The sequence below is a fragment of the Thalassophryne amazonica genome, chromosome 16 (assembly GCF_902500255.1).
Source record: "Thalassophryne amazonica chromosome 16, fThaAma1.1, whole genome shotgun sequence".
Lineage (NCBI taxonomy): Eukaryota > Metazoa > Chordata > Actinopteri > Batrachoidiformes > Batrachoididae > Thalassophryne > Thalassophryne amazonica.
In genome coordinates, this window is record NC_047118.1 from 42,532,383 (window position 1) to 42,545,928 (window position 13,546).

The following is a 13,546-nucleotide window of genomic DNA, read 5'->3' on the forward strand; positions in this document are numbered from 1 at the left end:
TTTGGTGACGAGGTGCAGCTGCGTATAACGAGCGCCAACAGTGTGAAAAGGCCAATTTGAATAAAATAAAATAAGACTTGCAGTATGTAGTGCATGAAGCACCTGGTTTTTAGGCAATGTTACTTTTATTCTTAAATTTTACAAATAGTCAATAATAATTATAATGATGATGATTAGTGCTGTCAGGTGATTAAAACACTTAATTACAAGGTTTGTGATTAAATTAATGGCTAACATAATTTTTTGAAAATTATTGCCAATTTCAAATAGAAGCACAGGCTTACAGAAATGAAAACACTGAAGAACAAAACATTCAGTCTTAAAAACAATTACAGAAATATTCTAATTGTAAAAATAAACAGCAGAGTCTGTGAACTTTGCAAAAATGGGGCATAATGAGCATTACTTACTGCTGCACTACAAAAGGTATTTTGAAAAGAATGTTATCAAGGCGATTGTGCGTAACTGCACTGCATTTATATAGTACTTTTCCATTTGCATCAGAAGCTTAGTGTTTTACAATAATGACTCGTATTCACACAGACGCACTCACACACCGATGTCAGGGTGCTGCCATGCAAGGTGCTAACTACACACCGGGAGCAGCTAGAGCAGGGGTGGGCAACTTGTTCCAGAAAGGGCCAAGAGGGTGCAGGTTTTGAACTGAGGATCCGCTGGTCTGAAGGGCTGCAGATATCAATTATTTTAATAATTCAGTATTCTATTGATTATTCTGGCGATTAATTGAGTAATTGGCTAAAAAGTACTTTTGCGTTTTTAACATCATCAACAGTCCAGGGCTCTTCCTAAGCAATGGCACAGTGTCGCTGCGTCATCACGGAGATTGTCAAATTTAATGTATCCCTTTCTGTTTTCCTGGGTAATCATTTATTTTTTCACATCTTTACATGTTTTGGATCTTTTCTGGTGTCAGGAACTCAGCCAAAGTCTTGACATTTTGCTGAAATGGTGATGGGATGTGGCTTTCTGTTTTGTGTTTCCCCCAACTTGTAAAATTTAACCATTTTAAGTTTTCTATTTATTTATTTAAGGTTGGTGAACTGGGTCCCTGCGTGTGTTTGTTTTTTCTTTTAATCCCTCTTTCTCTGCGATCCAGCCAATGCATTTCAGCTACAGGTTGAACATGCAAGCCTCGCAGTCAGGTTTTTTTAAAATTATTATTTTATTTGAGTTACCGTGTGTTGTGAAGCATTGTGTGTTGCCCTAAAAAGTGAAACACTCAGTGCGAGTCTGAGCAAAACACAGAAAGAAGAGTGGACTTCTTCCAGAGACTGTCAGTGTGGCCGGACGGAGCTGTGAGGGCAGTGCTGCTGAGCCGCTCACACCGGGCAGGGAGACAGCCACCGGCTGCCGCATGAATAGCCACTCTCCACGGAGAGCAGGCAGCGGACGAAACTTTGTTTTTTTTTTTTTTGTTTTTTTTTGTAAACAAACAAACAATCACACTGCTTCATTTTAAATGCGCAGTAAGCTATTTCAGATGATCAGCATGGACCATTTTTCTCCTTAAAGGCTTTATTTCACACTGTGTCGTGTTGAAAAGCTGTAGCTATTGTGCTAATTTGATTAGCACTTACATGGCTCATGCCACTGATCAATGTAAGATTGATCCCTCCTATGCCTGCCACGATCAGCTATTTGATTTGTTTTCTTTCTGTCTTTTATTACTTTGACACTTTCTTCCCTTCCATTCTCACTTACTCGTGTGTGTGTGTGTGTGTGTGTGTGTGTGTGTGTGTGTGTGTGTGTGTGTGTGTATATACTGGTACCATATCATGAACAAAAGTGGATGGATAACAAATATCATGATGGATAATACAGAAACAGTGGATTTTTTTAAATAGTTGCACTACAGGAGTTAGTTTTCCCTGTAATGACAACATTATTACACACAGCAGCTCTGAGCTTCAGCCTAATATAAGTAATAAAGCTCGTAGCAACAACACTTAAAGCTCCAAAACTATGCACAAGTAGACCTAATAAATGTCTTAAAATAGTTTGTCTAACACAAAATGCAACATGTGGCTACACATGTTGTATTAATAAGCCACTTAGTATTATTTTTATTATCTTTGCCTATATGCTGGAATAAGGGATAGAACTCTTCAAATTGTTGTTAATTACTTCCCATTTCATGCATACTCACAGGTGAAATGTTCATCCACAGCCTTTGATCTGGCTATTTGCGCAGTTTATAGCTGCACATGAAGGTATTTTTTAACAAAATTAAAGTTGCGTGCACCTCATTAAAGATCAGTAGAAAAGAGGGTTTAGGAGCAGGACATTGGAGTGGTAATATGGCAGCCGGCTTGCTTAAAAAATATTGGCCAATGAGCGATCCAGTAATACAGTGAGGAAAATAAGTATTTGAACACCCTGCGGTTTTGCAAGTTCTCCCACTTAGAAATCATGGAGGGGTCTGAAGTTTTCATCTTAGGTGCATGTCCACTGTGAGAAACATAATCTAAAAAAAAACAACAAAAAAAAACAAATCCAGAAATCACAATGTATGACTTTTTTTTTATAATTTATTTGTATGTTACTGCTGCAAATAAGTATTTGATCCCCTACCAACCAGCAAGAATTCTGGTTCTCACAGACCTGTTAATTTTTCTTTAAGAAGCCCTCTTATTCTGCACTCTTTACCTGTATTAATTGCACCTGTTTGAACTTGTTATCTGTATAAAAGACACCTGTTCACAAACTCAATCAATCACACTCCAACCTGTCCATCATAGCCAAGACCAAAGAGCTGTCTAAGGACACCAGGGACAAAACTGTAGACCTGCACAAGGCTGGGATGGACTACAGGACAACAGGCAAGCAGCTTGGTAGAAGACAACAACTGTTATGATTATTTATTAGAAAGTGGAAGAAACACAAGATGACTGTCAATCTCCCTTGGTCTGGGATTCCATGCAAGATCTCACTTTGTGGGGTAAGGGTGAGTCTGAGAAAGCTCAGAACTACACAGGAGGACCTGGTCAATGACCTGAAGAGAGCTGGGACCACAGTCACAAAGATTACATTAGTAACACATGATGCTGTCATGGTTTAAAATCCTGCAGGGCAGCAAGGTCCCCCTGCTCAAGCCAGCACATGTCCAGGCCCATTTGAAGTTCACCAGTGACCATCTGGATGATCCAGAGGAGGCATGGGAGAAGGTCATGTGGTCAGATGAGACCAGAATAGAGCTTTTTGGAATCAACTCCACTTTCCATGTTTAGAGAATGAGAACAACCCCAAGAAAACCATCCCACTGTGAAGCATGGGGGTGGAAACATCATACTCTGGGGGTGCTCTTCTGCAAAGGGGACAGGACGACTGCACCGTATTGAAGGGAGGATGGATGGGGTCATATATTCTGAGATTTTGGCAAACAACCAACTTCCCTCAGTTACAGCATTGAAGATTTGTCATGGCTGGGTCTTCCAGCATGACAATGACCCCAAACACACAGCCAGGGCAACTGAGGAGCTCCGTAAGAAGCATTTCAAGGTCCTGGAGTGGCCTGGCCAGTCTCCAGACCTGAACTCAATAGAAAATCTTTGGTGGGAGCCGAAACTCCAAACCTGAAAGATCTAGAGAAGATCTCAGGGATGCTTATTCGCCATATTTGGACGGTTTTCCGTCTTTTTGTAAATTCTTGCCGTCTAAAAGAAATGCAGGGCTGTGAAAAATCCGTGGATCCGCGAAATTCCGCGGATTTCATCATGGGGGGGAGGTGTTAGTGTTTTACTCTGTAATCATGATTGTCACTGAGTTTTTAAAATGTCTACCGCAATGTGTTCTTTTTTTAACGACATCGTGCAAGTTTTATAAGACCGCGGCAGTCCGCGGACACGGAGGAAAAGAAAAAGCCTGGCTGTTGCAACAGTTGTCGTAAAGCGAGATTGGTTGGTTGCTGCGGCGACGCTGTGTGTCTCCTACACAAAGCTTTAGCTAAAGGTAGCATGTGGACATCGCAAACCTTTAGAGCGCTAAAGTTTTAAAAGAAGACTTGTGCAGCATGTCTCTGTCACGGACCGACGTCGGACAGAGAGAAGATGGCGAGAAAGATTGTTTGAAAAAGTCTGATAAGGACAAGAATCTGTGGAATTGACGCTGGCTTCATCAACACACCTGAAAGATGAAAGAAACGGGAAAAGTGAACTGTGCCCTCAGGAAACACGGTAAGAATTTTTCTGTCTGGAAAATAAACATTGTGCTGTTCAGACAGGATTTTAGAAAAGATTACGTATGAGACTTTTTTCATTAATCTAAACTTACTTTGGGAAAAAAGACTGGCTTTGAATGGATTTAGGCTGCATGAATTTACACAAGAATGTAAATTAGTCCAGCGGATATGTAGAAGAATCGTTCACTTCCGGATAAAAGCATGAAATTTGGCACAAATGTAGCTAATTATGTCCTCTTTCATATAAAAGCAAGACCCACCTCAGATCTTGCATGGTTCTTGCGTTATTCAAGATGGCGTCCAAGATGGCCGCCAAAAATCTGTTTTTGGCAAATAACTCAAAACTATGACTAGTTAGAGCAAAATATTGTATTACCATTGTATAGAAATATGGCTATTCTGCACATTTTGAGCCTAATTACAAGCTCGTAGCATGAATAGTTTTAAAGATACATTTTTTTTTAATCAATTAACAGTAGCAGATCTTTGTATATTCAATGTAACACTAATAGCTGGGTGATTTTGTATACAAACTTTATTAAAAAATTATACCTGTAAACAGACAATAAACACAATCACACATTTCCATATTATACAAAATATTTTTTCAAGTTTGTGACAATGTGTTCAGACATTTGATCAATTAATAGTAAGTATCAACTTACATTGCAAAGCAGGCAAAAGATATCAAACGTATTGATACTGTTTGGGACAGATATCTAGAAAACGGCCTCAAGGAATCCACCAGAACTTCCAGAGGAGTAGGTATTCGAAAAAAAAAAGTACTACCAGAAACTGCAATTCCAAGTAATTGGCAAACCTTCCTACGCTGCTCAGAAAACAAGGTGGAACTCTTTCACTTCCTAAGTTGAGCAGTTGTTACACTGGATGTGAAAGACACTGTTGTTATCTCCACGCTGAATCAAGCTGTTGTGACTAATTGTTCAGTTGATACTAGTGCTATCAATCCAGCAAACCATGAGGAAGCTGATACAAGAATGTTTTTGCGTGCTGCTCATGGTGCTGCACAGGGCTTCAGTCGAATTTTGATAAGGACAGTGGATACAGATGTCGTTGTTCTTGCTGTTGCATATGTGAACCAACTCAACATTAACCTCTGGCTTGCATATGGTCTTGGAAAATCTCTGACATACATATCAGCCAACAGTCTAGCAAGTGCTCTTGGACCAAACAGAAGCAAGGCGTTACCTTTCTTCCATGCATTCAGTGGTTCAGACACCACCTCCTTCTTTGCTGGGAAAGGCAAGAAGTCTGCCTTTGATGCCTGGAATGTTGTGCCAGAGTTGACTACGGTCTTAGACAGGCTAAGTTCAAGGCAGGACACCATTACACCTGAAGATGAAGCTGCCCTAGAGAGGTTTACAGTGGTGATGTACAGTCGCACATGTCGTCTGTCAGATGTTGACAAAGCTCATCAAACTCTTTTTGCCCAAGGCAGACAGTCACTGGAGAGCATTCCACCAACCAAGGCAGCCCTTAGAGAGCACATTAAACGTGCTGCATTTCAGCCTGGACATTATCTGGGGACAAGCTCTGAAATCCCAGCAAGATATTCTAGATGTCACAGATTAGGGTTGGGAGAGGTGTCAGGGCAGATTTACTCCCAAGTGGAGCGCTCTGCCAGAAGCATCAAAAGTGTGCCAAGAGCTCATTAACTGCAGTTGTAAGAAAGCTTGCAGAGGCTTGTGCAAATGTTTCAAGGCAAATTTGAGTTGCACCTCTTTATGTCATTGTGGTGGTGCATGTCATCAACTAATGTAGTGTAGTTGCGATGATTTGTATTTCGTAATTGTCATTTCATGATGTTTGTTAATATCTTCCTTTTTGTCAAGCTTAAAATAGGAGTTTAAGAGTTATATGGCTTAGCTTGTTCATTTAACTTTGATCTGAAAATTGTCTGGATTAGACATGACTTTGCATTTTATGCTGTAGGACAGTAAATGCTTGTACATTTGTATGGTTATAGATTAAGCCCTTATATATCAGATTTCTTGGAATCCTTTAAACTTTGCAATGGTGTATCTCAGGAACTGTGCATCATACAGACATGTAACTATGCTTAAAATGTGCAGAATAGCCATATTTCTATTCACTAGTAATACAATATTTTGCTCTAACTAGTCATAGTTTTGAGTTATTTGCAAAAAAGTAATTTTTGGCAGCCATCTTGGACGCCATCTTGAATAACGCAAGAACCGTGCAAGATCTGAGGCGGGTCTTGCTTTTATATGAAAGAGGACATAGATAGCTACATTTGTGCCAAATTTCATGCTTCTATCCGGAAGTGAACGATTCTATCGAAAATTGACGCATATCTGCTGGACTAAATGAGTTTTTATTAATGTAGACGTTTTTCATGGGAAAAAGACAGTGGCTTTGAGTGGATTTACAGGAATTTACACAAGAATATGTGGCTTTTTTACTATAAGGTATGTTAATCAAGGTATGTCAATAAATAAATTTCTGTATAAAATAAAAAAATAAATCAGGTTCAGATTCTTAGAGGTGTTTGGGCTCAGACTGAGATGGATAATTTAAACAAATTTAACATTTTATTGGTGTGCATTATTGAATGAATAATAGTAATTGAGTGGCTTCAGTATTATGGTATGATATTATGATATGATATCTCTTTACCTCGTCTGAAAGCAGTTATGAAGTTATTTATAACATTTTAGTTTAGAGTTATGATTTTTTTATTGCCTAGTCTTTGAGCCCAATCACAAACAAACTAAAGTTTTCATGAAGATTTAGCTGTATTTGTAAACTATTGTGGTGTTATATTCTGTACATGCTCCTACAGGATGGCACAACATGCAGTCAAAAGCCACATGTTGTGCCATACTGCATGAGATCACAAGAGAAATTTAACAGCTGTTTCAGGTCCAAAGAATGCACCAGAATACACCACAGGGCACTTGTATTCTCAAAATTTTCTGTATGGAGGAGTGGACCAAAAATCCCTGCTGCAGTGTGTGCAGACCTGGTGGAAAACTACAGGAAATGTTCAACCTCTGTAATTGCAAACAAAGGCTACTGTACCACATATTAACATTGATTTTCACAAGTGTTCAAATACTTATTTGCAGCAGTAACATACAAATAAATTATTTAAAAAAAAATCATCCATTGTGATTTCCAGATTTTTTTTTTTTTAAGATTATGTCTCGCACAGTGGACATGCACCTAAAATGAAAATTTCAGACTCCTCCATGATTTCTAAGTGGGAGAACTTGCAAAATTGCAGGGTGTTCAAATACTTATTTTCCTCACTGTATATAGAGATCAGTGGGCTCATGCATGCTCTAGTCTTCTTCTGTTTGTTTTTCTGTGGATGTTACAGTGCCACACACAGGCCTAGCATATGTACTACAACGTTAAACGAAGCTTCGAGGCACAGAATTTGCCTCGAACATTTTTTGTAATCGAATCGAAGATTTGGCTTATTTCTGTTACATATATCATCGAGGTGTTACACAACCTGCAGCATGAATTCATCTTAAATCAGGATAAGATCTGGGCACACTCTGCGCATGTGTGTCTTGTTTTCTTCCCAGGTGTTTGTTTATTCTGTATTCTGTCTAGTCTGCAAATAATTGATAGAAATGTGCAAATTCTCTTTACATTTTCAGTGTTTCAGTAAAGATGGTGACAGAATTGTGATCATCAGCATTGGCATCTTTCTTTTAAAGGTTACCTGGTTTTGTCTGTGTTCATATTCACATTATTTGAAAGACAACAAGAAATCTTTTCACTTCTATAACAGTAAGGACCATGCAGAGTACTAATCCACTGGATGAAGAAGATGACTTCCCAACTTTGGGTGCCACAGCTGCTACATCTGCATCGAGGTATTGAAGGAATACAAAGACAAGTTTGCTTTGCCTACACTTAACTTTAAGTGCATCATTAAAGTCTGACATACATGTGGTTTACTTAAACATTATATATTTCTGCTGGTGGTGTGTTTATGTACCCTTTCAGTGTAAAGTCAACCACTGCAAATGTTGCAGCAATCAATGAAGCTCTGAAGGAAGATGACTTTCCTAGTCTGCCAGGCGTCAGTGTGGCGGCCACGCTGACTCCAGCCTACTCTGCCCCACCTAAAACACATTCCTCGTTCAAAGAGGAGGATTTCCCTGTTCTTGTGTCCAATGTCCGGCCCACCAGACCAGCAGCAGTCAGAAGTTCGGCTTGGTCCAACCATACTGCTGGGGTCAAGCCGACAAACCAGACCCTTCCACCCTCATCCAGACATCCTGTTCCTGTTTCAACCGTTTCTGCTCCTAAGCTCCTCTCCTCTTCCAGCTCCTCTTTTTCACAGAGAAAAAAGAAAGTTGGGGAGAGCGGGAAAGCAAAGTCTGACCAGTCTCCATCCGATGATTATGAAAGTAGTGGAATGACCCAGCAAGAGTTCCGTTCTGTGTGCACCATGTTGGACATCTCAACCCTGCTCACAGTTAAAGATGGAAACGCTAAACCCTCAACTTCGGTTTCCAGCACTCTAAACCAGACCCCCAGCACGAATATCTCTACTTCTAAAGCTAGCAAAAAGAAAAAACAGAAGAACCCATCAGCTCCTTCCACACCTGCAGGTTCAGGGACGATGCCAGCTGGAAATACTGTCTTAGTGGAAAAGGCTTCACAAAAGGAGAATGTTCCTGAGAACCCCACCCCTCCCACTGATGTGACAGCCATGATGGAAATGCTTCCAAGCGGATTAGCTAATGGTCACATGGAGAAGTTAACAGTTTGTAAGGATTCCTCTCTTGACCAAGATGAAGACTTCCCTGCCCTCAAGACAAAGAAACCACCACCAGGTACAAAAATCCAGCACGGGCTATGACGTAGACCAGGGGTCACCAACCCTGTTTGTAGAGGGCACTTGCCCTACATGTTTTCTGTCTCTCCCTGTTCCACTCCCAGGCAGTTAACTGTATCAGGCGTGCTCAGCCAATCAAGAGCTGCACAACACCACTTTAAAAAAAAAAAAAAAAAAAAAAAATCAGGTGTGACTTGAGGAGCCGTGGAAAACGGGTAGGGCAGGGGCCTTCCAGGAACAGGGTTGGTGACTCCTGATGTAGACAATAACGTGTTCTGTTCACACAGTTGTGTTGAATCCAGATTTTAAATCTCAACAAATGTCATTTTCACACATCATTGTAGTCAGAGGTTTATATACACTTACCATGAACATGAATACCATGACAATATTAGGATTTCATCAATTTCTTTGATTTATTCCTTTTTTGAAGCAGAAATTGACATTATGCTATAATATTTGGTTGAATGTGTCAATGAGAGCAAATAAACAGCCTGTATGCAAATTTTGTACTGCTTGGAGTGTGTAACAGCTGAGATAACTTTGGCCGCAGAAACATTACACACACAGATGTGGCCACTATCAAAGAGATGGTCCTGGGCCCCAGGTCAGTGTGGGACCATAGTCCTGTGGTCATACATGACACATCAGTCAGATTTGCTCACTTGGACAACACCTTTAGTTGTAAGCGCCATGTAGATAGTCTGTGTTCCTGCTTACAGCAGACTTTGTTTTTTATGCACTCAGAGTGTTTGGTGTGGACCAGAAAATGATGTTATTCAATCAGACTGTATTAAAGAGTGTAGTCAGGTATAGGATGGCAGTCTGGTTGGGCAACTTCACTGTGCAACTTTAAACTAAGCTCAGTCATCTGATTCACAAAACTATGGTGGTTATTAGGATTACCAGCCCCTTCAATTTATGTATAACCAGTCTGTCCTGAGGCTGGCTCAGAAAATAGTGACTGACTCTACACATGTCCTATACACTTAACAGTTAAAAAAAAAACAACTTTGTGCCTACTTCATTCAAACTTTTAATGATGTTGCCTGAGGCATGATTAATTCTGCAGTGGTTCTATGGTGTTTATGGGTTGCTTGCAATAGTGTTAATGAATGCCTGGTGCTTGTCAAGTGGGAGAAAGATGGGATACATTGTTGTGATGTCAGTTTGTTGTGCATGCTATTACTTGTATTTCTGTGTTGTCTGTCTATCAGTCTTCTGTGTATATTGTTTTTATTTTTATTGTACTGTGAAGGCATATGTATGCAGCACAAGCCCAAAACAAAATTCCCTATGGAACAACAAAGTGTATCATATTATCCTCAAGTGCCCATTCAAGGAACTTTTTCCCTCTGCCGAAAGCCTTCATTTTTTTAGGGCAGTGACGACACTCTTAACAACAATACATTGTCACAAAGCAGAGCAGGAAGACGGAAGGACTCAGACCACACAACTCTACATCTTACATAAATGCATGTCATTTACTTATTTTTTTTCTGTGTGCATTTTACCGTATCAAACCACAGTTCCCATCTTGATGTTTGAGTTAATATTAACTGCTTTCTTATGCTGATGTCTCATTGTTTTCACCTCAGGTTTCAAGAGCTCATTCCCAATGAAGGCCACAACTCCTGCTCCATCCTCCACTGTGCCTCCTCCACCTGGTTTGGGAGTCACGACCACAAAGCCTCCTCCTGGTTTCACCGGTATTCCCCTCAACAACAATGTGCTGGAACTTGCTGCTTCCCCAGTTAACCCGTGAGCCATTGATATGTGACCAACAGAGATAGCTGTTTGTGTTTCAACTGTGTGCCTGAAATCCTAAAACGTTCTACTAAAAGGACTACTAAGTGTGTTTGTACTTTGCCCTAGGCCCCCCAAATTGTCTGGCAATTACCTGGTACCAGAAGACTACCAGCAGAGGAACTTGGAGTTGATCCAGTCCATTAAAAAATACCTTCATGATGACGAGTCACAGTTCAACCTGTTTAAGAATTATTCTGCACAGTTCCGAAAGGTAACATGAACTAGACTTTTATCACTTCCCTCCTTTAGCGATCTATCTCATCATCCTTTCATTGTTCTATAGGGTGTGATATCAGCAGCTCAGTACCACCACAGCTGTAAGGACCTGCTTGGAGAGGACTTCAGTCGCATTTTCAATGAGCTGCTGGTGCTCTTGCCGGACACTGGCAAGCAGCAGGAGCTCTTATATGCACACGGACACTCCAAGACAATGGAGAAGCAGTCAGGAGCTGGTGGAGGACGGAAGAACAGGAATAAGAATGCCTGGCAGGCACCCACATTGGCAGTTAATGCTAATGTGGCAGCTGAGCTGGACTGTCAGCTGTGCCCCACATGCAGACAGGTACTGGCCCCCAAAGACATTAACTTCCATAAGACCCTTCACACCACAGAGAGTGAGGATTTCCCCTCCCTGCAGTCGATTAGTCGCATCATCAGCTAGCCTCCTGAGGTTCTACTCGTTGTCATCGGCACCCATGAAGCAAGTTGTCTGTTGATGCCTTGCATCAGCCAGCGTGGAAAAGAGGAACCTGTTTTTCAGGTGACCCCCATCCCAGATGTTTGTGGGTTTGATTTTCAAAGTTGACTTCAAGAGCGTTCAAGGCATTTTACAGAGGATGATATTGATGGGCTTTTGTGAACGGTTGTACATTTTAAGCATAATGATTTGTTCTTTCATTTCAACTTGCATCTTGAGGATGTTTCCAGCTGGCAGCTGCTGGACTTATGTTTAATCATAACTGGTAATTTATTTACCAGAAGAGGAGAAAGCTGAGGCTGTACTTGAAGAATACATGTTGCTGCCAGATAAAGTCTATAAATTTTATTTTTGGTATATTTTGTGCTGCAGTGTGATCAGAAGATTGCAAAGTTTTCTTTTTTTAATGTTAAAATTGAGACGAGGGGCCCCACAGGGCTGCTTGGTGTTACTTAAAACAAACAAACAAAAAAGAAAACAACCCTAATATTGAAAGCTCTTCTTCTGCTCTTTTTTGGCACCAATTAGCACCAAGTTCATTGAGGGAAATGCCTGCAGTCTGCGAGGTGCAGTGACACACTGACAGGTTCGGACCATATTAAATGTATAGATTCTAACTTTTTGCTTTACTCGGCACTGTGAGGTCTTAATGTTAAATGTTTCTTTTCAGAGGTCGAATGTAATTTGCAGTTTCTTTTTTATTCTGTTCACATTGGTCTGCACTAGAATTGGTCTGGTGGTTGACTGATGCATTATTTGATAACTGGGTGTGGAGTTTCACTATTTCGTGATCCTTGCAACCTCACTCCGCATACATACTTTTCAAGGTGTGGTTATAAAATGCACTAATCCACTTACGATAACTAGTTTTTAATAAATTAGCTAATAGTACCTATGGGCATTAAGAGAGTAAGAGGTCTGGCATTCTGAAGTTTGACCTCCAGTTATCTTGACCTTTTATCTCTGTGGTTGACCTTGCCAGGGCAGTTCTGGACTCAATCGAAGTATGTGACACATTGGTTGAAATTGTGTTGAAAATCAAATTCCTTGACCTTTTCCTGAAATTAATTCTTAAAGTGCAATTTCAGGGGCAACCTACATTCTTTTTCAAAAAGAAGAGGATGTCTACATTGTCTGGTGATGGGGTAATAATTCAAACTTTATATAGCAGTTTCAGGATAAATATAATCCTTCTGCGCAGGCACATGATTTTTGAAGAATGATCTCATTCAGATCAGTAAGCATATTCTGTCTTCATCTTCTGATATTTCATAGTGATTCTGTATTTCACATTATTATGTAGTCTTTGCAATTAATCCATGGTTCATTTGTGTGCGGAGCTGGGGGGGCATATATGGATCGTGGATCAACTGATCTGTTACAGCACTTTGATCCTAATGACTTTGATCCCATTGATTGACCTTTGGAAAATTTGATTTAGTCTTGGCAGGTCTAGAACCCACCTCCATATGTGTGCCAAGTGTGACTAGATTTTGTAGTAAAAAATCTGAATTTTGTCTTTTGTCAAAACAAACCTTTTAAGGGCAACTCGGGGGGTGGTGACGACCATCAGCCACATACCAAGTTTGGTGGAACTTCACATATTTGTGGATTTAATGTCCAGTCAGCTTCATATAAAAGGAGCTGTGTCTATGGTATTCCTCTAAAACCTCCACCTGCTTATTGGCGTCTGTTATTTTACAGCATTTGATTGTTTTGGGGAGAGACAGGTAATGGTGCACCATGGTGAAGGGTGTTAGGTGTATCCTGCTTTACCCGTTCACCCGACGCATCCCATTTAGGTTGAGCAACTCCTGAGCCACTTCATGCGTTGGAGCTGTGCACACTCAAATGCTACTTTCTGCTTGGTGTCAGCATTATTTTTTACCATCCCATAGGGATGAAAACTAAACCGTCTGTGCATTCAGAAACTTTAAGCACTCCTTGCAGCATAGTCAAAACCAAACTCACCTAAGAACCAGCATCAGCCGGATCCGAC

General features: G+C 40.5%; 1 protein-coding gene across 1 annotated transcript in view; it reads left to right on the top strand.

Annotated features, from left to right (window-relative positions):
• The window catches only part of znf598 (zinc finger protein 598), a 30,238-nt gene extending 17,022 nt beyond the window's left edge, over window positions 1-13,216 (top strand). The window contains exons 8-12 of the mRNA XM_034189938.1: window positions 7,986-8,070; window positions 8,204-9,039; window positions 10,640-10,802; window positions 10,917-11,061; window positions 11,134-13,216. Of these exons, the coding sequence (XP_034045829.1) occupies window positions 7,986-8,070; window positions 8,204-9,039; window positions 10,640-10,802; window positions 10,917-11,061; window positions 11,134-11,511 (1,607 nt within the window). The 3' untranslated portion in view covers window positions 11,512-13,216. The remainder of the gene's footprint in view (window positions 1-7,985; window positions 8,071-8,203; window positions 9,040-10,639; window positions 10,803-10,916; window positions 11,062-11,133) is intronic.
• Window positions 13,217-13,546: the final 330 nt, after the last annotated feature.